At 42.7% G+C, this 21,155-nt stretch overlaps 1 protein-coding gene across 2 annotated transcripts; it reads right to left on the reverse strand.

Moving 5' to 3' along the window:
- On the reverse strand, positions 1-21,126 carry LARS1 (leucyl-tRNA synthetase 1). 2 transcript variants are annotated; one of them, XM_061457149.1, is made up of 32 exons: positions 21,032-21,126; positions 19,803-19,921; positions 19,151-19,238; positions 18,452-18,532; positions 17,887-18,024; positions 17,277-17,438; positions 16,465-16,577; positions 16,012-16,075; positions 15,416-15,483; positions 14,865-15,090; positions 14,381-14,468; positions 14,204-14,280; positions 13,708-13,761; positions 13,104-13,244; positions 12,372-12,449; positions 11,708-11,793; positions 11,558-11,623; positions 11,379-11,461; positions 10,611-10,749; positions 9,094-9,306; positions 8,847-8,904; positions 7,944-8,007; positions 7,142-7,325; positions 6,837-6,927; positions 5,853-5,993; positions 5,160-5,300; positions 4,956-5,066; positions 4,715-4,825; positions 2,226-2,330; positions 1,919-2,014; positions 1,161-1,293; positions 1-348 (listed from the first exon to the last, which is right to left on the reverse strand). In XM_061457149.1, exons 1-32 carry the CDS (start codon positions 21,035-21,037, stop codon positions 143-145), a joined length of 3,531 nt encoding a protein of 1,176 aa, XP_061313133.1. In that variant the 5' UTR covers positions 21,038-21,126; the 3' UTR covers positions 1-142. The 2 variants fall into 2 exon arrangements, with proteins under 2 accessions (XP_061313133.1, XP_061313134.1); XM_061457150.1 differs by lacking the exons at positions 19,803-19,921; positions 21,032-21,126 and adding an exon at positions 19,615-19,754.
- Positions 21,127-21,155: the final 29 nt, after the last annotated feature.

Here is a 21,155-nt window from a genome sequence, read left to right on the forward strand (position 1 = left end):
GCCAGAGGAAAAGAGTTTTATTTTATCCATGTTTAAAAGAGATGGGGTGAGCCTGCATGCAGAGGGAGGCTTTGTTTTCTACAGAACAAATTCCCATCTCTGCTCATTAAAGATGCTCAGAGTCACCCCAGGACATGCCAGTTCAGTGGACGAGGTAAACGATGGTGTCCCCAATGTCCTTCATGAGGCCGTTCTCGGAGAGGCGAACACGGTGCTCGCCCAGGTCGATGTGGAAGATTGCCTGCTCCAGAATAGGTGTTTTGTCTGCTTCCTCCTTGCCAAGGACTGGAACGCGCCGGGGGCCAAGCACAGGATCATCAAACCTCATCAGCTTCACTTTAGAGAGATCTGCAGTGAAGAGAGAGGCTGGTTAGGCTCCAGGATATGCACACAGGCTGCAGTGTCAACTGAACTGATCAAAACAATACCCAGTACGTCTACATCTGCTCCAAGGAAATACACTCTTGGGAATAACATTCATGCATAGATTTACACCCACCACAAAGATGCCACTCAGCGGTTACACCATGTTACCAGCAGAAATAGGGATAAACCACACAGCTCCCAATACCACACTCTAAGCACTAGATTTGCTTTATCTGCTGCTTGGACAGCCATGAGTAACTGAGCAATTATGGTATCATTTTCTGAGCAATGAATTTCACAGACCGGGAGAAAGAGGCAGGTAAGTGTTGTTTTAAGTACAATTCCCTATTCACACACGAACTAAGCAGACCTAGAACAAAGCTCAGAAAGCCTGTTGTCTTGCAGCCAAGCCAAGTACAACCTTCTGCCCTGGTCACCAACAGAACAGTGACACCTTCTGGAAAAGAAGGAGTGAGAAAGTCGCTGCTTAACCTCACCTGTTTTCCAGCATCAAAAAGTACCCACCTAGCATACCACCAGTAGATACACACACACACACATCTACCGTGTACACAGTGCCCTTCCCCTGCTCCTCTGGGCACCGTCACCGGTAGGTAGCTGTCTTTGTTCTACAGATAAACATTAATATAAACACAAGCTGTTTAAAGATTTGGAAAGAAAAGATTACTCTGCTGTCACCAGATCTTGGATGAGGTCCAGTTTTCCTTTCATACCCATCTCAGTGCTTCAGATGTATTTGATTCTTAAGCCACAGAGCTGTGCTAGCACCTTACCTTTGATCCCTCTGTCCATCTTCATCAGGCGCCTGATCACTGTCTCCCTGTTGTCCCCTTGCCTGATTTCAATTTTTGTAGAGAAGTGGCCGTTTGATGGCTGAGGGTTCACCAGGAACACAGACACACTGGGCTGTAAGGAAGTTAATACAAACATTAAAGGAGATCTGCGCAAGTGATCCAAGCCTCAAAGGAAACACAAAACCAAACCAAACATCTGCTGTCAGCAAGCATTCTGGGTGGAAAAACTTCATTTAGAAGCACACTTGCCAGTGGCATAATGTGAGCACTGCCCCAACTCTTTAAAACACACAGCAGAGTAAGCACAAATCTTGAGGATGTATTTAGGGAATGCCACTGTTGTGAAGGGTCACTGATCTTACATATGACTTGCCTAGGATCCACAACAGAGCTGTAGGAATCCTTTTGAAAGGTTTTCTGCCACTGAAGGGAATCTCTTAGCCACTATAAATGGACAAACTAAGAGTTTTCATATCAGATAACTAAGTGGTGCTGACTGGAAGAACCTCAGTCTAAGGTACAGCCACAGACATTTAGGGCTCTATACAGAGGAAGGAAAACAAAAAACAATACAATTGCTTCGGGAAATGTTTCTTGTTTTGAAGGAGTGCTGGGTGAGAGGCAAAATGAATCCAGTGTCCATGTCTGATCCAAGTTTTGACATGGCATGTTTGCTTTTGTCTGGCTTTTTTTAAATGAGGTTCTCAGGCTTCCAATATGTGAATTTCTGATCTTACCTCAGTTCTGAATACGGAAAATGGTTTTCCAGGACAGCAGTCTTCTTTTATTTTATCTTCTGCTTCAGAAGCAAACTTCACTTCAATGTGATCGAGCTGTGACAAAGAAGGGAGAAAGGGGAATAAACAGTTTAATCCAGTTGGAGGGAACAGGAGATACCAGACCTATTTAGTTGATAATAAAAACCACTGCTTGAGCAGCATACACCCAGAAGTTAATGCAACCATGCTTAGAGCCTTAGGAAAGGCTGGTCCTCCACCTCTGCCAGTAAAACCCAAGCAATAAATATGCCAGGTCTGTACCAACCTCCAGGGAATTTGTCAGATAGACAATATTCTCCATGAGCACTGCCTGCTCATCGAACTCTAGCTCCAGATCAAGAACCCGGGAGCCGTTCTTCTCCAGGTTTTCCTGTCAGAGGGGAAAAAAGGAAAAGAATCAAAGGATTAAAACTGTAAATGCTGCAGTAAAATGATGCTTCAAAACAGCAAACTATCTCCATTAGTCATGAACAGAATGGGACTTTAACCATGAGAGCTCTCTGCAGGCACAACATGCTAACGTAGGAGCAATATTTTTCTTGTAACAGGGCTTCTTCTATAGCAAGTTAGCGACACTGATGGGAGGAGCAAGAGCAATTAGAACACATTTTTAATATAGAATTGAAAAGGTGTTTGACATTCAGTTACGTATGATCCCTACTTAATGTGCAGATTGAGAATTCACAAAGTAAGTCAGCATTTCGGTGGTATTTCACAGCAGGAAATGCAGTCTTATGACCTAGTTTGAAATAAAGGCCAAGCTTACAACAACTGGACATGTTCACAGCAGTCGTAAAACAAGTTCTCTGCAGGGAAATAACAACTACTTTATATGTTAACATAAAAGTAACTTAATTAGTTGAGAAAGCCAACAGCAACACTCACAAGAGACAAAGTATTAAAGGCAATAGAAAAACCACATGATTTTTTTTTTAAACACTAAAACAGAACTTCCTCTTTGGAATTCAATCTGCCCTTTTCTTGCTTTTACATGCTGAGCCAGCTGTCTCCTTTGAAGCTCTGCTTTGTCAGACTCAGCATGGCTGTGGTTTCCTGGTTTCCTTGTCAGTTTAATGTGAAAGATTCCCTGCATTCACACTGAATTGCTCCCCTTTGTAAATTACAAAGTTTCTCATCCATTTAAGCCCTCCTTTGACAAATAGGAAGCACAAGAAGTAATGTTCCTTGTGCACTGGAATTGCTGAATAATTGGTTTTCCGAGAAAAACACACTGATGTAGGGAGCCTGAGCTCAGATGTTTCTATGTCTTCATGTGAAATTGCTCCCTGCTCTTCAGAAGAGAGAGGATCGATGCTGGGGTAGCTCAGTATGCCAGCCCCTTCCCAGCTGCACCAGGATCACTGACTTCTGCCAGAATAAGGACATCAAGCCCAGGACATTTCAGACCTAATACACTTGTAGGACTGAAAGTTTCTCTGACCTTTTCCAACTACAGCAGCTGATCTAATACATCACTACATCTCTTTACACACTTCTACAGGAAGCTTTGTAGCTGTTTTGTGCTCTCTGTTCCTCTGAAGGCGTCTCAGCTACCATGAGGAGTCACTAGAATAACCCTAGAGAGAGGGCAAAAGAGCACCTCCATTTATAAATTATAAGACCAACAGAACATATTATTGCAGGAATTTTAAAAATTAAGCTAAAACTTAAGGTAAAGAAGTATTTCACACTCATTAGGATTTTTCCTGTTACCAATCCCTCTCAGTTTCTCCAGACCACAAGAAGTCTAAAAGATTTTAAATCCTATTCTGGCCACCCCCTCCCCTGTTTATTTTTAAAGTTTTTGCTTATTCTTTGCATGGTACACAAATAATACACAAAATTCATAATCCCACTCAGGGCTCAGAACAGACCCTTTTAGAGAATCATAGAATAGTTAGGGTTGGAAAGGACCTTAAGATCATCTAGTTCCAACCTCCCTGCCATGGGCAGGGACACCTCACGCTAAACCATATCACCCAAGGCCTCGTCCAACCTGGCCTTGAACACTGCCAGGGATGGAGCATTCACAACCTCCCTGGGCAACCCATTCCAGTGCCTCACCACCCTAACAGGAAAGAATTTCCTCCTTATATCCAATCTAAACTTCCCCTGTTTAAGTTTTAACCCGTTACCCCTTGTCCTATCACTACAGTCCCTAATGAAGAGTCCCTCCCCAGCATCCCTATAGCCCCCCTTCAGATACTGGAAGGCTGCTATGAGGTCTCCACGCAGCCTTCTCTTCTCCAGGCTGAGCAGCCCCAACTTTCTCCCTTAAGTGTGATGCAATCACTTATCTCTAACCTTGTTCATAGCTTTCAAGTGTTAAGCACTTTTATGTCCCCAGAGCAACACCTTATTCTCATTTCAGCATAAAAAACTCAAGAGTGAAATCTGATGCATTTCAAACACAGAGGAATTCACATGTATTTGAAGCACAGATTATAACCTGCAAAATACAGAAACTACTGAGCCCCAGCCAGACCATTCATTCACATGGGCTAATTCATGTACAGACATTTTTACCGTATCTTTCTTCCACAGATGTCAAAACAGTTTATAAACAAACCATGAAGATGCCAAACAAGCAAGGGGAGGAAAGCGACTGAAGTCAAATGTTAGTAGGAGATCCAGGAACGAAATAAAGGAAACAACAATACCCATGCACCAAGTTACAGATTATCATTGCCTTTGTCCAACAAGTTTCCTTCACAAAAGCTTTTTCCATACAAGAACTGTCCCTGTGGCACTTACCTTAATCATGGCAACAAAAGGCATAACCTTCTTCATGTACTTCTTCAGCTCTGGCAAGGTGTTCAACTCACTGGCAATTACTTTATTATCTGGCAGTTGACCTCCACTGACCTAAACATCAATGAACACCCATTATAAAGGATAAGTAACAAATTACAGCTTAGAAACTTTCTACAGATAGAGAAAAAGAGTCGCCAGAGCAGCAGGTAAGCAGCCCAAAGAAACATGGAACGACGATGACCTGGTAGTGCTTGCGCAGAACTGACAAGGTGGTGTGCTGCCAGGGCGGGTAGTTCTTTGCCACGTAGATGGTGCAGTGAGAAGGCTTCTGGGAAGGTTCTTTAGCACTTTTCTAAGGAAACAAGCAAAAAAGTTAGGAAGGACTCCCGAAGCAATACAGAATTATCAGGCAGCACACTTAAAAAGATGACCTAACACACTTCACCTTTCCTTTCACAGGTGCCATATAGTTCTTGAGGCGAAGTCGCAGGTCATGAGCTGCTTCCATCAGGTACTGGGATGAGCGAATCAATACCTCATCAACAGGACCTGCTGTCGGCCACAGGGCTCTCATGATGGAATCAGGCTTTGAAGAAAGGGAGAAGTAACATGTACAGAGATGAAAACACATTAGTATCTGGTGGGGTTTCAACCCCAGCTTGACTGGAAACAGTTTAGACAGTTGGAACCTCAGTGAACACCCACCTGTAATCAGGCTGTAAAGGAGTAAGGGTACAGCCAACAAACATTTATTTGCAAGAATGTTAAGGACTACACATACAATTACACCTGCCATACACCTACATAACATCACCTACAAGAATAAGGCAGTAAAGAATCCCCAAAGTTTCATGTTTAAGTGTAGGAATATTACATTATCTGGGTCAATTTTAGATCACCTCTTTGTGAGTAGATAATCAAAGTGACTTGTATTAGAGTTGCATATGTCATCCCAGTAACAGGCTAACCCAATATGTTCACTGTCCTATGGACAATGAGCTATTATGGCTCTTTACATCTTAAGACATTTCTTCTATTTGCATGCAAAAGACATCCATAAGCCTGACAGGAGCCTCACTAAAAGTCAGGAAAAGCTGAGATCTGAATCACGTGACAAAACCCAAACGTCAGTGAGTACCTTTCCCAGCAGCAACCAGATGTGCTCACACAAGTGGGGACAAATAGGAGCCAACAGCAGCGTCTGAACCTCAATAAACTGAAACACCAACTCTCTGTGCATCCCTTCTATCGCCAGCTCACGGTATTTATCCTTTGCTGCCTGAAACACAGCCAATGCAACCAGCATTAGCACACCCCACCTGCCATGGAAAAACATCAAGAAGAAAACACACAACTCCTTGCTCTAATATGCCTTTTGAATGCAAACAGCTTAGAACTCAATCATGGATTATTACAAGAACTACATTTTCCTGAAGCACCTGCGTGAGAATCTGTCAGGCAGCCACTGGATTTCTGCTGCAATATGGTACTTAAAGTGTTTATTGGCACAGACATAAGAGACAAAAATATCCACAACTGTGTATCAGGTACTGTCATTCAAATAGCTTGCATAGAGATACTATTAAGTATTAAGAAAAAGACAATGAATATGATCTATCATTATACATATAATTCAACCTACTTATCATATTCAAGGGTATCATAAAGGAGCCACATAAAGGAGTCTCCATAACTCATTAAAGAGCAGTGTGTGGTTCAGCAGACACTCTGGAGACATGGCTTATGGAGTGTATCAAAAAGCACTCTGCTTCCAAACAACTTTGTTGATGCATTATCTGGATTTCTCATGAAGAGGTCCTTATTAAAAAGGAGCTGAAGAAAGGAAACGCTCTTTTTAATAGTGTCTTTGTTTTAAGCAGCTTTTTGCTCATATTCGTTAATCAGGACTATTTGCAGATACACAGTTGTCTACCCCTGGTCCTTGGTAAAATCACACAAGCAGACCTTTATAACTTCAGATTTATTCAAGTAGTCTTGTTTCTTGGCACGATTCTGATTCCAATTCAGCTAATTAAGGATCAGAGACATCAGGATCAAAAGAAATCCACAAAGTAACAAATACCAAGTGTTAGTTTCTTACACCTAACGAAAGACCTCCTACCTGGAATTCAAAGAAGCCAGTTTTCAGAGCTTCCTTAAACATCATCTTCTCATAATTTTGGTCTGTCTTCATTATGCCAGCACTCATTTCACTAGGGAGGGAAGGAAAGTGAGAACACCAACGTTACAGAGTCTACCCCACGTAATGGCAGACTGTGTAAAACACCACTATCACCCGTGCAGACCAATCCCACACCCTACTCTGTGAAGTGTTTTGTTCTATGTCATTCATTAATTTGTAGAATAGAGATGCACATTGCATGAAAAACAAAGAAGCAAAGTGTATTATTAGCTTTTGTACAGTACCTGGCAAAGACTCTGTCATTGAAGGTGTTGGCAGGACCGCTTCTCAGACTGTCTCTGTTTGCAATCATCTCCTTTACCCACTCCACCCATGTGTAGAGACGAAGAATACCAGCATCTGCCATGGCTTCCACAAAGTTGGCATCTTCAACAGTGTCACCAGCATCAGCCAAGGCTAAACGCATGCCTGAAAGAAACTGCATCAGCTAATGTGGCCAGCATGCAATTAGCTGGTAGCTACAGATGCAGGAGGGACTCAAAATTAATTCCAGCTGCCTTTTCATTATGAGTTAATAAAATGCAGAGTGCATTTTCAATCTGCCTGGCCAGCTAGAGAGAGCTGTCTGAAAGGATGGACTTTACCCAGTAGAGGTACACTGCCCTCCTGAGGGAGGAAACCAGACACACACCAAGGACCAGGAGCCTAGTACAATCACTGCCCAAAAACCAACAGTGTGCAAGAAGAACATGGAACATGGGCATTCATGTAGACACTCTCTGTGCACCATCAGTATCTGTATGTGTTTTGATCTCTTAGGTGAATGTGGAAGCATGAAGCAGGCACCTTTTGAGGGGTCTCAACATCAGGAGCAGCTCTTGGCTGAACAGGCTGTGTGCCTGAATAGAGGAGTTCAGCTTGTCAAAAATCCCAGTAGAGTTCAGCTTGTCAAAAAGCACAGGTGGTAAGCAGTGGATTTACTGCAATTCAATCCTCCAATAAATCCATTGCTCCTCTGAGAGCAGAACACTCATTTTAGTCATTTTGGCATAACTGAAAACCAGATGGAGGTCAGAACACACTTACCATCTGCAGAAAACTTGTCAATAGCTTGAGTTAGGGTAAGAAAGTTGCCTGTAGATTTAGACATCTGCAAGAAACAGAAGAGTCTGTTTGCTCACACATCCAATTTCTTGTTGGATAAGGAAGACACAACAGGGGCTTGGCCAAACCCCTGAGAAGGTGTTTGCTCATGAGCCCCAGCAGAAGCAATTGGGTAAATCTGAACACAGAAAAGGAGACTGAACTTTGCTCATCTACCTCCTGAACCTTGAACAGGTCCACACACACCACAGCTACAGGGTAAGTGGTGGCATCATTTGGGTTCCAGCCCAGCCTTTGTCAGGTTCTGAGGCAGGACAACCAGTGTTAAAAGTTCATTCCAGAAACTACCTAAATTAAACTTAAATACTACTTCAAATTTGGTATTTCCAGTTCATCCTGCATTGGTTTTTCCAAGGACTCTGGTGGGGCTTTTTCCTTCATGTTAGACAGTCTCCAAGGCCTAATTCCCAGGTTCAGGTACTTTAATTTCATTTCAGAACTTTCACACATTAGCGAGTTACCAGCACAAATGTTTTCCTCTCACTGCACCTACTCCAGTGCTTAACAAAGCTAAAATTTATAGTCAAGAAATCCCAAAACCAAAACATTCTACATTCTGTATTACCCTAAAACTTCACAGAAATGCACTGAAATCTTTACTAAATTGGTGAAGCTATACAAGAGCTAACTTAAGAAAAGCATCCCATAAAACTGGAAGAAAGGCAGGTCTTTACCTCTGATGAATGCAAAACTGGAGGGCACCAATGAGGAAACTGGAATTTTCACTAGTTCCTCCTCTTAAATAGCAAGAAGCATTTTTCCAGCCTGGCTAACTGCCTATTTGAAAGCCACAAAAGCCATCTCTCACATGAAACCCCACTCTACCTTTTCAGAATTGAGCAGGAGATGTCCATTTGCTCTCACAGCTACTGGCCATTTTTCTCTGTTCAAAGACAAGATAGAAAGCATTTGGTGAAGTAAATACATAGCAAAGCTGCAATATGAAAACACACATTTTCAACCTAATTCTGAATGCTGCATGGTCCAAAAAAGCCATTAGCAGATGTACCAGAACTCCAAACTCTCCAGCTTTCTCTCCTGCACGCCTGGTTCACATTATCTCCAAACTCACCTTTGATCTGACCACATGGCCACGTGATTATAGAGGAAGTAAGAAAGATGATTTGGAACAAGATCTTTGCCAGAAACTCTGAGATCCACAGGATACCAAAATTCAAACTCCTCCTTTAGCTTGTCCAACTTCTCTTTGGGAATCTCTGTTTTAGGAAACGGAGCTGCCTTGAAGAAGATGTAATCCCAGACTTCTTTGCTCATTTGATGTGCTCTGCACAGAATTAGTCCCATATTGAGATATCAGTAAAAGTTCCTCTTCTGCCCCACAGCAGTTTGTGTAACACAGATTAAAACCACAATCAGTTCTCACAACACCTTCCATTTGATAAGCAGAGCAAACACAAAGAATGTGCATGTGCTTTGGCTTGTATTATGCAGACAGGAAAAACATTCTGGATCCAGAGCACCTCCAGTACACATTAAACAATCAGCTGAATTGATACCACCAGTCTAAAACAACATCTTACACGTACCTCTTTAGTGACCTAGTTCTGGCAATTACTGTTCTATACTTTCTATTACTGTGGTGTGCAGTCCCTTTCTACTGTCCCCCACAGAGGAAGTCTTGGTAAAAAGCATTTGCTAATACCACAAGGAAGATGTTATCTGTTTGTGTTCGAGTACACTCTAATTGTGTATACTTAATTCCAACAGATCTGCAATTCTGTGCTCAGGATGCTCACTTCAAAGTTCATTTCCAGACATGACTAGGATGCAGGGAGCTTCTCTGTAATTAGAGAGGTTTGAGCGAAAATGAAAGCTTTGCCCAGCCTTTCAGAACTATTTCTGTCTGTAAGAATCTTTACTTGAGAAATGTTTTTCAGATTCATTATAGCATCAAATGAGATAAGTTCCAGTTCCAGCTTGTTCAGTGCTCCAGAAAACACACAGAACTAGAGCATAAGATTCAAGGCAAGACTAGAAGTTGTTTTTTTCAATTCTAGAGGAGTTGTACTACCTCATCTCTCTGATCTCTACCACTGAAAGTTCACAACCATTCCAACCAAGAGGTCACAGAGCAGTCTTAGGAAGTATATGGTACAAATGCCTCCTCCTCTTACTTTGAAGGCTTCCACATATGAGTTGTGGATTTAAGATGGTTCCAAGCTAAGAGAGTTACCAACTTTTGATACAGTGACAAAAAGGAAGTGATAAAGTCTTGCTCACTTTGTGAGCATACAATTTTCTATAGTTGCAAAGCAGCCTCAGTGAGCAGAGACACTACAGCAGCCACTGAGACCAATCACTCAAAAATTGCTGGCAAGGACCACTTTGTGTTAAAAAGGCAATTAACACTGCGCACAGTTCTGCTTTCAGGGATATTCCTCCTCTCTTTCCTTATTTCCCCTTCCACAGGTTTGTGGTAAGATCACTAACAGCACATTAAGTTTGAAAATGATGCCTTTTAAACACCAAAACAAAGCATCAGCCTCCTTGGCAAGTCTTTGTGGAGAACAATTCAGGAGATAAACACATCCACTTAAACAAGAGCACTTCAGGATTTACTCTCCTTACCTGATGCCTAGAGGAGATTCTCCCTGGCCCCTCAGGTTACCTCCTTGTAACAGATGAGCCACTGTGTAATAGGCCATGTAGATAGTTGAGTCAGAGAGAGACTCTATCAGCCACTGCTCATCCCAAGGTAACCGGGTACCTAGAGACACAGAAACCAGTATCAGGTACAGCCAGTACCAGCCCTGCTGACAGGCACACAAAGCAGTTCATGACTTTCAGTGGAACACATACATTCACACACACAGAGATGCAAGTGCTCATGCTTTCAAAAATCCTTTTTAAAAAAAATTAAACTTAGGCATTTGAAAATTCTATTTAAGAGAAAATACAACCTTTAAACAGATTTCAGCTCCTGATCATTTGCTGTGTGTTACGATGCAGTTAGAACAGCTTCCTCGTGTCACAGGCTACATAAGAGGAAGGCTAGTCAGAATTTAAGGAGAATACCCAAGAAATGGAATTAGCTCCTTCTTCTGAGGTCCCTTCCAAGTCAATGGCCCAGGCAAAAAGCTACAGAGATGCTGCACAGAACCGCTGTAATAATGCAAAAATTAAATAACCCCCATCCACATGGATTTTCAGGAAAGTGCCTTCTCTGGGATGCTGGGTCAGGATACAAGTTGGATATAGCTACTCTACACCTACCCACTCCATGCTGGATTCTAGATAGCACTTAAGCCTTCCAAATGAACCAGTGAATACCATCCTCATGAGGAGAGCTCTCAAGAGGACATTCTCATGAAGTGAGGAAAGGAGCAGTTTGCCTACCTAAGCCATATGTCCTGGAGCATGCATGCTCTTGTAGCCAGCCTAAAGTAGCTTCAAAGTTTCTCCTCGTCTCTTCACAAAACCTGTCAGAAATAAGCCATTACTACTCCCAGCCCTCTTAGACCACCACCAGCCACAGCCAACAAGCACTCCCCTTTCCATCTGCTTTTGTAACTTACGTCTCCAGATGTTTCAAGCACTTTGATGTCTCTTTCTTCCAGTTCACTTCACCATAATCTAAATACCTACAGCCAAGAAAAGTTTGTTTTAACAAAGCAATCCACAGCTATGATATAATTTGGCACTAACTTTGTAACTACTTCACTTACCACTGATCACAAAGGGCCACAACACATTCATCAGCAGACCTTGACATAACTTGTCTCTCAGGTTCCATATAAATCATGGCTTCATCCTAAGAGTGGAAAAGGCAGTAAAAGCTAAGAGTGAAATGCTTGGTGAAGTCTTGAAAGTCTTCACATCTTACCAAAAAGCATCCTCCCCGTTCTAATCTGCTTTGCAGCATTTATTGCATGGCTTTTGCCACTGCACAGACGCTCTGCCTCAGGATTCTCTTCAGTAAAACAAGAGCAATACTGACTATGTGCTCCTCTGAGGTATCAGTTCATATCATTTGTACAGGTCTCCATGCATAACCAAAAGGAGGACAGCAGCACAAAGATCACTGTCTTTAGTAAAGTGATCCTACACTTTCAGTGTCTTAACAACTATATGAAAGACTAAATCAGACTACCAAAATACCTCCTAGACAAGGTGACAGGATGAAGCAGGGAGTAAGCGGTCTCTAAGCTATTCATCCCACTTAGTGCAAGAACACAAGGTCCTTCTTTCAGCAGTATTTCCTAACTCTGCAGTGATTACTGCACCAGTAATGACAGCAGAACCAGAGCAGAGGTTTCTTTAGTGACTCAGCTACAGTGAAAAGGACAAAATGGGTAATTTGGAAGGAGCTGTGTGCACTCTATCACATACATTATCCACCATTGTCTTCTGAATAAGCTTCTTGACATCTTGAACTTTCTGTCCTTTGAATCCATCCACCAACATTACCTGTAAAAGATAGGTCACAGGAGCTGATGTTTTTAAAAATGAACAGCAAATAGGTGAAATACCTCTTTGGATCAGCATTAAGAAGTAGCAGCTACTGCAATCTTTGACATGCAAAAAATAGGAATAAAGTTGTTTGGGTTTTTTTTTCATTAAATACAGTCATCTACCCAAAATGGGTCTGTCTCCATGTCAGCATGCACACAGGCAACCACACACAGACAGCCAGAAATAAAGCTGTTACCAGCTTACAATAAAACAGCTGAGGAACAAATACATCACAGTGAGCCAGCACACAAGGGAAGGCAGGAGGGGAGGAAACAACCAAACAAATCACCTCAAGACATTGCCCTTTCCACCAGTTTCCCAATCAATACTTGTAGCAAGATAGATCGACCCCCCAGAAGATGGGCACTTGCAAGGAAATCAGATCACAGACCTCAGTCTGCAGTCATAGATTTCTCCATCCTGTCTCCAGTTCTACAAAACTACAACTGCAGCACATGGCTGAAGACTCTGAATGAAAAGTGGTCAGGGGAAAACTGAAAACATCTCCGTCTTTCTTGCAGTCTTTTTTGAAGTACTATCATCTTCACCCACTTTGTTTTACCCCAGTCAAACTCAGCAAGAAAATACCCAAAATCTTTTATTACTTACTCCCTCATAAAATCCTTTCAGGTACACTCTCTCCTTGGCCTCAGCAAGCTTCTCTCTGTCATTCTGGCTCTGGATCTTGAGCTCATCACAGACTAACGGAGCACAAAGGTTGCCATAGCCCGGGATCTCAATGATGGGCACCTGAGAATTAACACACCAGTATCACATAGTCAGCTCAGGCTATCGCAATGCCATAAAATCTACACCAATTCAGCACAACCCTGCTGTCACAGTAAAGGACTTTAGCTCTTTGTACAGAACAGATACTGTAACAATCTGGCCATTACAGCGGAAAGTTTTAATCACCCAACAGGTTATCAGTATAATGATGCAAACCAATCTCCAAAATAGTAATTCCTACAAAAATTAACACTTTTCTTTACGTCTGAAGGATAGCAACAGATGACAAATCTTTGTTGCAGCCCCCTATGAAGCAAACATTACAACAACAGCAAAACATGAGGACTTTAAACGCTTCATTGTTTCAGCTGAGGAGGACTTTTGAGTAGAAATTCTGGAAAAGACAGGCACAGCTCCTGGTCTGTTTCTCACCAGTGAGTGCCCAGACACATGCACTGCAGCTGGACACACTGGGTAGACTCACCGGTTCAAATGGCAGCACCATTTCATCTCTGATGTTGTACTTCACCCTCAGAGCCTTTGGAAGGTAAAAGAAAATTAAAAAGATAAATAAATTTTTAAAAACTTAACTAACATGGATAGAAGAAAAATGTTCAAGATTGAAAGGCTTTTATCCATTCATAAGGTCTTTTCATAATATTTTATACAAAGCAGACAAAACTCATCTCTGAAAGTCATTTCCACAACAGACATTTGTTTTTATTTCTCCGATACTCTTCTCTACCTTAACATGCAGCAGAAGTTACTTGATTCTCATTCAAAACTCTACTTGAAGTCTGAGAACAAACATCTGTCCCAGCTCTGCTCGTTTTAACTTCATTTATTTTTAACTACTTTGATTTCAAGTTAGAGATAGCAAAACTCCAACCAAAGGGAGTTCCTTTTTACCCACTGGATATCTAACCTTGACCCTCCACACTATGGCAAGGAAACAGAAGCAACTCGGTTAACAGACTGACCTGCTTCTTTTTCAAATCTCTCAGGGCTGCAATGTCATCTGGAGAATCAGAGGGAACACTTGTGACCACTCCAGTGCCTTAACAAAGAAACAGATATCACAGATAAAAAGATTAATCAACACGTATTGAATGCATAGAGTGCAGGCAGGCTTTGGCGTGATGCTGCTGTACAGTTACCTTTATCTTCCTTGATTGTGAGCATGGGCAGAGCATATATGACTTTGTAGGTGGTGAGAGGGGCCGAAAGTGCAGCTCCAAGTATCTCCTGTGCAGGACAAGGGAACAGCATTACAATAAATAGCAGTTTTTCAGCCTGAGTAAGCTCTTCTGGCTGGTGTCTTCAAATCTGCTGGCATTCCTTACGTATTACAAACAAATAAATACGTACATATTTAGTTAGACAAGGAGGCAGATTGCTGAGAGACTGCCAAGGCAACAGTAACGTGTTATTCCACAGGGAAGTGCATCAGGTTAATCTTCCATCAGCTGAGCATAGCTGCCAGGGAAGCTGACTGCTGCTCGCTTTTTTAGTCACTGAACACCCCAAAAGTTTTGTAATGGATCCTGTATTTTCTTTGTAAGTAGGATTCTACCGTCACCTTTGCAGGTATAAGCTTCACAAGAACTGATAAGCCTGCACAGCAAGCTGCAAGATGCTTACTTCTCCCATCAGCTCCTTGACCACAGGTACGACTCCGTTATCCTTTGTGAAGCCCTGGTAGGACATGTTCCTGGCAGCTCTTTGGGTACAGATAAAAATATCCCCAGTCACAGTTTCAAAGCCAATGTACTTCATATCTGGGCGAACCCAGCAGTTGGTCTGTCCAAACATGGTCTCTGGTCTGAGCGTAGCAGCCACCAAAAAGATATTTTTTCCTCTTAGGCCACTGCAGAGGGAAAAAGCATTTTATAAGTCACCAAAACAAAACCAGTCAGGGTAATACACAACACGCTTTTAAGCTAATGTGAACTTTCAGTAACATTTACTAAGGGATGAAAGTGGGTCAGTAAGTTCTTTGTGGGTTTTTCATTTTCTTTGAGTTCCACACAGACTAATGAATAAAGAGCTCAAAACTGCTTCATTTACCAGGTTTTTAAAGTGACACAAACAGGGTGAAACTGAAGTTTGCATTAGGCAAACAGACCGTCCAATGGAACAGTCACTTCTGGCCACAAGATAGTATTATTTATCATTACAAATTCCAGACCTACCTTAGTTTTGTGGGATAAGGATCTAATACCTTCATTTTTATTAGTGTGTACTCTTGAGGCCCGACACCCTACAGTTCACATAAACAATGCGGCAATCAATATATGACATTGACTCAAGCAGTAAAGAAAATAAACCATATTTTGCAGTAACTGAATCCAACTACTGTTTAAGGTACTGATGTTCTCATCACAGTAAATCAGATTTTCATCGATACAAATGGCTGTTTCAAAAGTGCAGACTGGAGACAGAGGTGGTACTTTATTCTAAAGTCAAAAAATTTACTCAGCAGAGCCACTATCTCAGCTACACAAGTTAATAACAGCCAGTTTGTTTTGTTTCAACAGACAATGATACGATGTAGTGGTGGTTTCTGGCACCAGTTGTCAAATAATCACAGAAAATGGCTTCGATGGAAAACACCATCCACAGGTCAAGATAAACGTCCTCGATAGAGGAGTTCACTCCATTTTCACATGTACTGACAATCAATAACTCTGTATGTGTAAAATACAGTTTGCTCCAAGATACAATTAATTTTTCCACTCAGTATTTAAGATCATAAGCAATGCATAAGAATATCAATTTAAAACATTACCTCTCCTGTTTGCCTGTCATGATCCATGCAAGGCTGTCCATCTTTTGGAGAATAAATTGTGTATCTGGAAAAAGGGATATTTTCATTTAGTAGCAAATACAATAATGTGTAGGCCAAGGGGGGGGGAACCCAAATCTTTAAGAAAAAGAGACCACTTAATGGTATTTTCAAACTTGCACATTCAGTTTTGACAAGAGCTTTTGGTATTGGCCCTATTTTGCTTTGAGGTGGCACCCATGGGAAAACTACACCAGGAACCCAACCTCACACACTTCACCAGCACAATAAACACACTCCACTCTGTCCAGGAAAGCATTTGAAATGAAAGGATTCTGGTTTAATGGGAGCTGGAAGCACGCTCCAGAGACGTGTTGGGGGGTTCTGCCTTTGGAGAAGCTGAGCTGTTCCACATTCACAATAAGCTTCCAGCTGAGTGGTAGTTTCCATGCTTACCGTTTCCCAAACTTAATCTTATTTCTTTCCTTCAGTGTAAGAAACTGCCACCGTACAAAGGCATCATAATACGGGTTAACATCTGTGGTGATGAAAGAACGCCTCCAATCCACCTGAAATGTGCAAGAGGCCCCATAAGCAAATACAATACAGAACTTCGAGGAACCTCACAATAGCAAAACTGTTGTTTTAAGAATAAAAAAAGTTTCTCTCCAAAAAAAAAGATAATACAAGTACATATCACACAAGGCGTGTGCTTAAAACCCTCGCCCCGCAGTCTGTGTGTGCATGCTCCTTCACAGCTGAGATGCCAAAGGCTCACAGTCTGTCTGCTGACCATGAACTTGAGAGATTTTGTGGTAGTTTTAACCAACCACTCAAGCTAAATCCCAGAACTACCCTGGTTTGTAATCTCTGCCTGTCTTTATTTTTAAAAATCCAATGTCAGTAGGACAAGTATCTTTATTTCATATCACATCTTTATTCTTCCTAAACTACTGTCAATAATGTCAATTAGAAACTACGGAGCAGTTTCTAATATGAAAACAAGAAGGGAAAGTCACAATTCCTTTATTCAATTCTTGCTTCCAGTTGCAATCACTGCACAGAGTACAAGCGCCATATGAGAAAGAGCTTGTCACCAAAGACTACTAAAAGTTTAAATGAATAATTCCATAAACAGCAGAAACACTTCCAGAACCATGCTGATATCACACTGCAAACATCCCCAAAGCAAAAGCCACACATCCATAAACGTAACACCACCAGAAGCATGGCTGCTCCCATAGCTGAGTTTTAGATTTCGTAGTTACCTTCAATCCCATGCTTTTCAGGTCCTGGATAGCAAGGGGAGGGAAATAATCCAGCCAATGCTCAGCTTCAGAAAAACTGACTACTTCTTCATCAGAAAGCCCCAAAGACTTCATGATTCCCCACTGGTATTTGGAAGAGCCAGCCTTGGCAGCAGCCTTACTCTGAAATGACAACTGCGATGAGGGGAAAAAGGCCCATTCTGTACTCACATTAGCTTTACATGCTCAGAGCATTCTTCCCTCTTACTGTTAGGGTTTCTATGCCCAGATATACACATTAATACAAACATTTGAGCATCCTTTTCTAGCAGTGAAGACTGATGATTAGAGTTTCTAACCTACACTTTTTCCCAGCTTGTATCAACTGTACATGCATTAACCCCCTTATGCTCTTTTCAGCTGTTACATGCTCAGGTCAATCTGCAGACAGGCTGCAGCATGACAAACTGGCAGGAAATGACCAGTTCACTGGGGTCCTGGGCAATCAGGTGATGACTGTGGGTACAAACCCACAATGTACCACAGGGTTCTCCAAGTGTGAACCCCCTGATGCACACCTGGAGTCCAAGAGCACAGCCACCAACCCAGGAAGCCTTTGTTTAAAGTTTACCTTTTTGCCTTTTGCTTTGTCTTTGATGACAATTTCCTCTTTTTTAGCAGAATTTTCTTCCTCTTCCTCCTCCTCATCAGGAAATTCAGGTGGACAGCCATACAATTCCATTTCTCTCTTTAGCTTATCTGCACAGGCCTAAGCGAAGACATTGGCAAGCAGCACTTTCCTGGGACAACTGCCTCAATCACAGCTAGGGAGTGCTTTTAGTGATAAGCATTTTGCATTTCACTACAATGCTTCAAACTTCTTCAGGACATTGCATTAGCTTCTAGGGGATTCTGCAACTTCAAGATTCCTACCACAGCAGGAAGGGCTTTACAGGGAGCATTTTCTTCCAAATAAAAAGTACAATAGGTAAACCTAGTTTGAAAGCATTTTACTTTCTAGAAAGCGGTAAGAGTTCCAGCACAACACTGATATCATACTACAAATTCAGGTTCAAAATCTCACTGTCTTGATGAATTTCTGAATAAATTAAACATGATGTTCAGGTCAGACAGCTCTAAGTAGTCTTCACTGGGGAAAAGTATTAGAAAAATCCCTCTAACTCCAAACATCTTACCTTTATAGGCATCCCAGTGCAGTGCAGCCCAAATGGAAACAGACAACTCTTTCCCTTTAGCCTCTGGTACCCAACTGCAAACTATTTAAAATGGAAAAATGAAAGTTTACACAGGAACAGCACAAGGCTTCATTAGCACCCTGCTCAAGTAGTAAGTGCAACTCCTGCTTTAACATGAAAGTACTGAAAGACAGGTGAATGACATCAACACCATCTAGGAAGCTAATCAATGGAAAAGAAGGTGCAACCCAGTTTTATACCAGCTCTGCCACTGCCTAGCTGTGTAAGTCCAAGCCTTCCTGATGTGGAGGGGGCTGGTTTTGACTGCAAAATGGGTGCAAAGAAGAGATGGATTTTGCAGAACTCTATCCAGAGGACCTAAAACCTGTCCACACACAGGTAACAGCGCAGTGGTCACAAACAAAAGAGACAAGGAGATTTCTTGCGAAGTTTCCACTATTCTGAGAGAATGACAAGAGGAAACACCTGTGTCTGCTCTCCTAGAATGAAAGAAGTGATGAGTGGCATTTCTCTTCAAGAATTTCACTGAAAATATGGGCAAAAATGAAAGTCTGAATTAGTCATTACTGACCCTATAAAGTCATTCACAAGGCTTCTGACAGCTCAAAGCTTAACTACAAAAATCATCATTTATTCTAGAGTAGCACTCAAAGGGATTAGCAAAGGAAAAATCTTTACCTCACATTTAGATAAAGAAAAGGTGTGTCCCAGGTGAAGGCGGCCGTTCATGTAGGGATAAGGAAAGGTAACAAAGTACTTCCCTTTGCTGAGAAGAAATCCAGAGCATTAAAACGTAATTAGCTTTCAAAATGACCATCAGATGATGTGTGGGTCAAACAGTTAACTGCTATGTCAGCCCACACTACATTAAAATAATGTCTTCCTGCCAGCAACACCAGTATCTGATTTTACAGAACTGATACCCCAACAGGCTTTGTCATCTTACAGAAAATAAGCACGCACAAGAAAAACCCGCATAGGACTGAGATCACAAAGAAACTGCAACAGACACAGCATCTTCCCAAAGGGAAGTAATTCTAGTGCTGCTTCTGTAAATTAATTACTGCAAAGACTTAAAGTCATTTATTTAACCTCCTACCACCCCAGCTCAGATTCTTTAGTGGCACACTGAAAGTACTTACTCATTTCACAACACTTCACATTAATTAGAAATAGCAAATGCGAAAAAGGAATGGAAAAACCCAGCCAACAATCAGCACAGACCAAGGGGCCACTTTTTCTCTGATGGATTTTGAAGGAAGTAAGTTCCCCTGAAGAGACATTTCACGCAGTTAAAGATAAAACCCTGTGAAATCAGAAGTAACGATACCACTTCTGGTTCTGCCTGTCCGAGGCATCGATCTCAAAGATTCGCTCTTCATCCCACTTCTGCTGAATCTCTTTTTCAATTTTCTTCAGGAAATCAACTTTTGCTGTTCCTTTACGTTCCTGTGAAACACAATGGAGAAGCCCAGGTTAACGGTTAACGCACACAGACTTGCAATACATTAAAGAACCCTCCTGAACCCCTTTTGCTGCAGGCAAGCCTTCCTCTGGGCTCCCTAACCTACAGCACAAGCTCACAGCAGAGCATCACTACTGAGAGTCAGCCTTTGGAAACAGGATCCAAGATCTGTAAGGAAAGGGTTAACAACCTTTCTCCCAGGCAGAGCTCCACAGTAGCCAACAAAAGGAACGCTCTAACAAACTGGCCCCATTACCCATAATTAACAAACTTAATTATTGCCGTTTGAACTGAGGAGACAGGAGCTGATAGAACTGCACAGCAAAAAAAAAAGAAACCCAACAAAATCCTCAAGAGCTCTGGTTTTGGTCCAGACTCTTCACAACTCCCACTAATGTCTCTTTATCTTGCTACACATTGAGCGGGAATGGTACTTCCTTTGCTAGGAGAAGAGGCTGGTGCACAGGTCCACTCTAACTGTAGTTCAGGGTTCTTCAGGTGAATTATGCTGCGTTTAAACCCCGCCGGTAAGCGTTAAATACTCCTTCTCCTCACTCATTTAGCACACAACGCACCGCAGGTCCCGCTCACAAACCTGGGCGCACAGAGTTTGAGTTCGGATTTTCTTCCCCAAAACAGCGAGTTGGGGCAGCGGCTGTGCCCCCCTCGGTCGTGTCAGCAAACACAGTCCTGGTTAACAACAAAAGCACTACAGCGAGCCCCAAACACCTCTGAAAGCAAAGCTACCACGACAGCTTAATGAGAGGCTCTACCCCGTGCCAAGGAGCTTAATCATTAGAACCTGGTTCCCACAGCACTGAGTCACACACCGCAGCGTGACTCCACCGCTACCGTAACTACCGCGTCTCGCAACGCCCCAGCCGCGCGCTGCGGGAGCCACCAGGGCTCTCCCAAGCGTCCGCAAACCCCAACGACCGCCTCACACCGGCGGCGGCGACGGGCTGCCGGGCTGCCCCCGCTCCGCGCACCGCACACGGCGTGTGACAAGGGGCGGCTGCACCGGCAGGAGCGCAGGGAGAGCGGCCCCCGGCGGACACCCCGACCAAGCCCCGCCGCCAACCGCCGCCGCTCACCGCCATGCTGCCGGGCGCCGCGCCTGACGGGACACGGGGCGGGCCGGGCCGTACCAAGGCGGCGGGGCGGAGGGCGGGTCGTACCAAGGCAGCGGAGAGGGGTGTGAGGGTGTCTTTGCGAGCA

Source organism: Pezoporus flaviventris, unplaced genomic scaffold, assembly GCF_033815535.1.
Source record: "Pezoporus flaviventris isolate CSIRO_AGI_PZ_B2104156 unplaced genomic scaffold, CSIRO_AGI_Pfla_v1 ptg000023l, whole genome shotgun sequence".
Lineage (NCBI taxonomy): Eukaryota > Metazoa > Chordata > Aves > Psittaciformes > Psittacidae > Pezoporus > Pezoporus flaviventris.

Excerpts from the sequence above, each read along its gene's own strand:
- LARS1 (XM_061457149.1), bottom strand. Across the intron at positions 15,484-16,011 it reads ATGACAGGCAAACAGGAGAG|GGTGTCGGGCCTCAAGAGTA; the intron begins GTAATGTTTTAA and ends TGTGAACTGTAG. Across the intron at positions 5,067-5,159 it reads TGGCACCTGTGAAAGGAAAG|AAAAGTGCTAAAGAACCTTC; the intron begins GTGAAGTGTGTT and ends TTGTTTCCTTAG.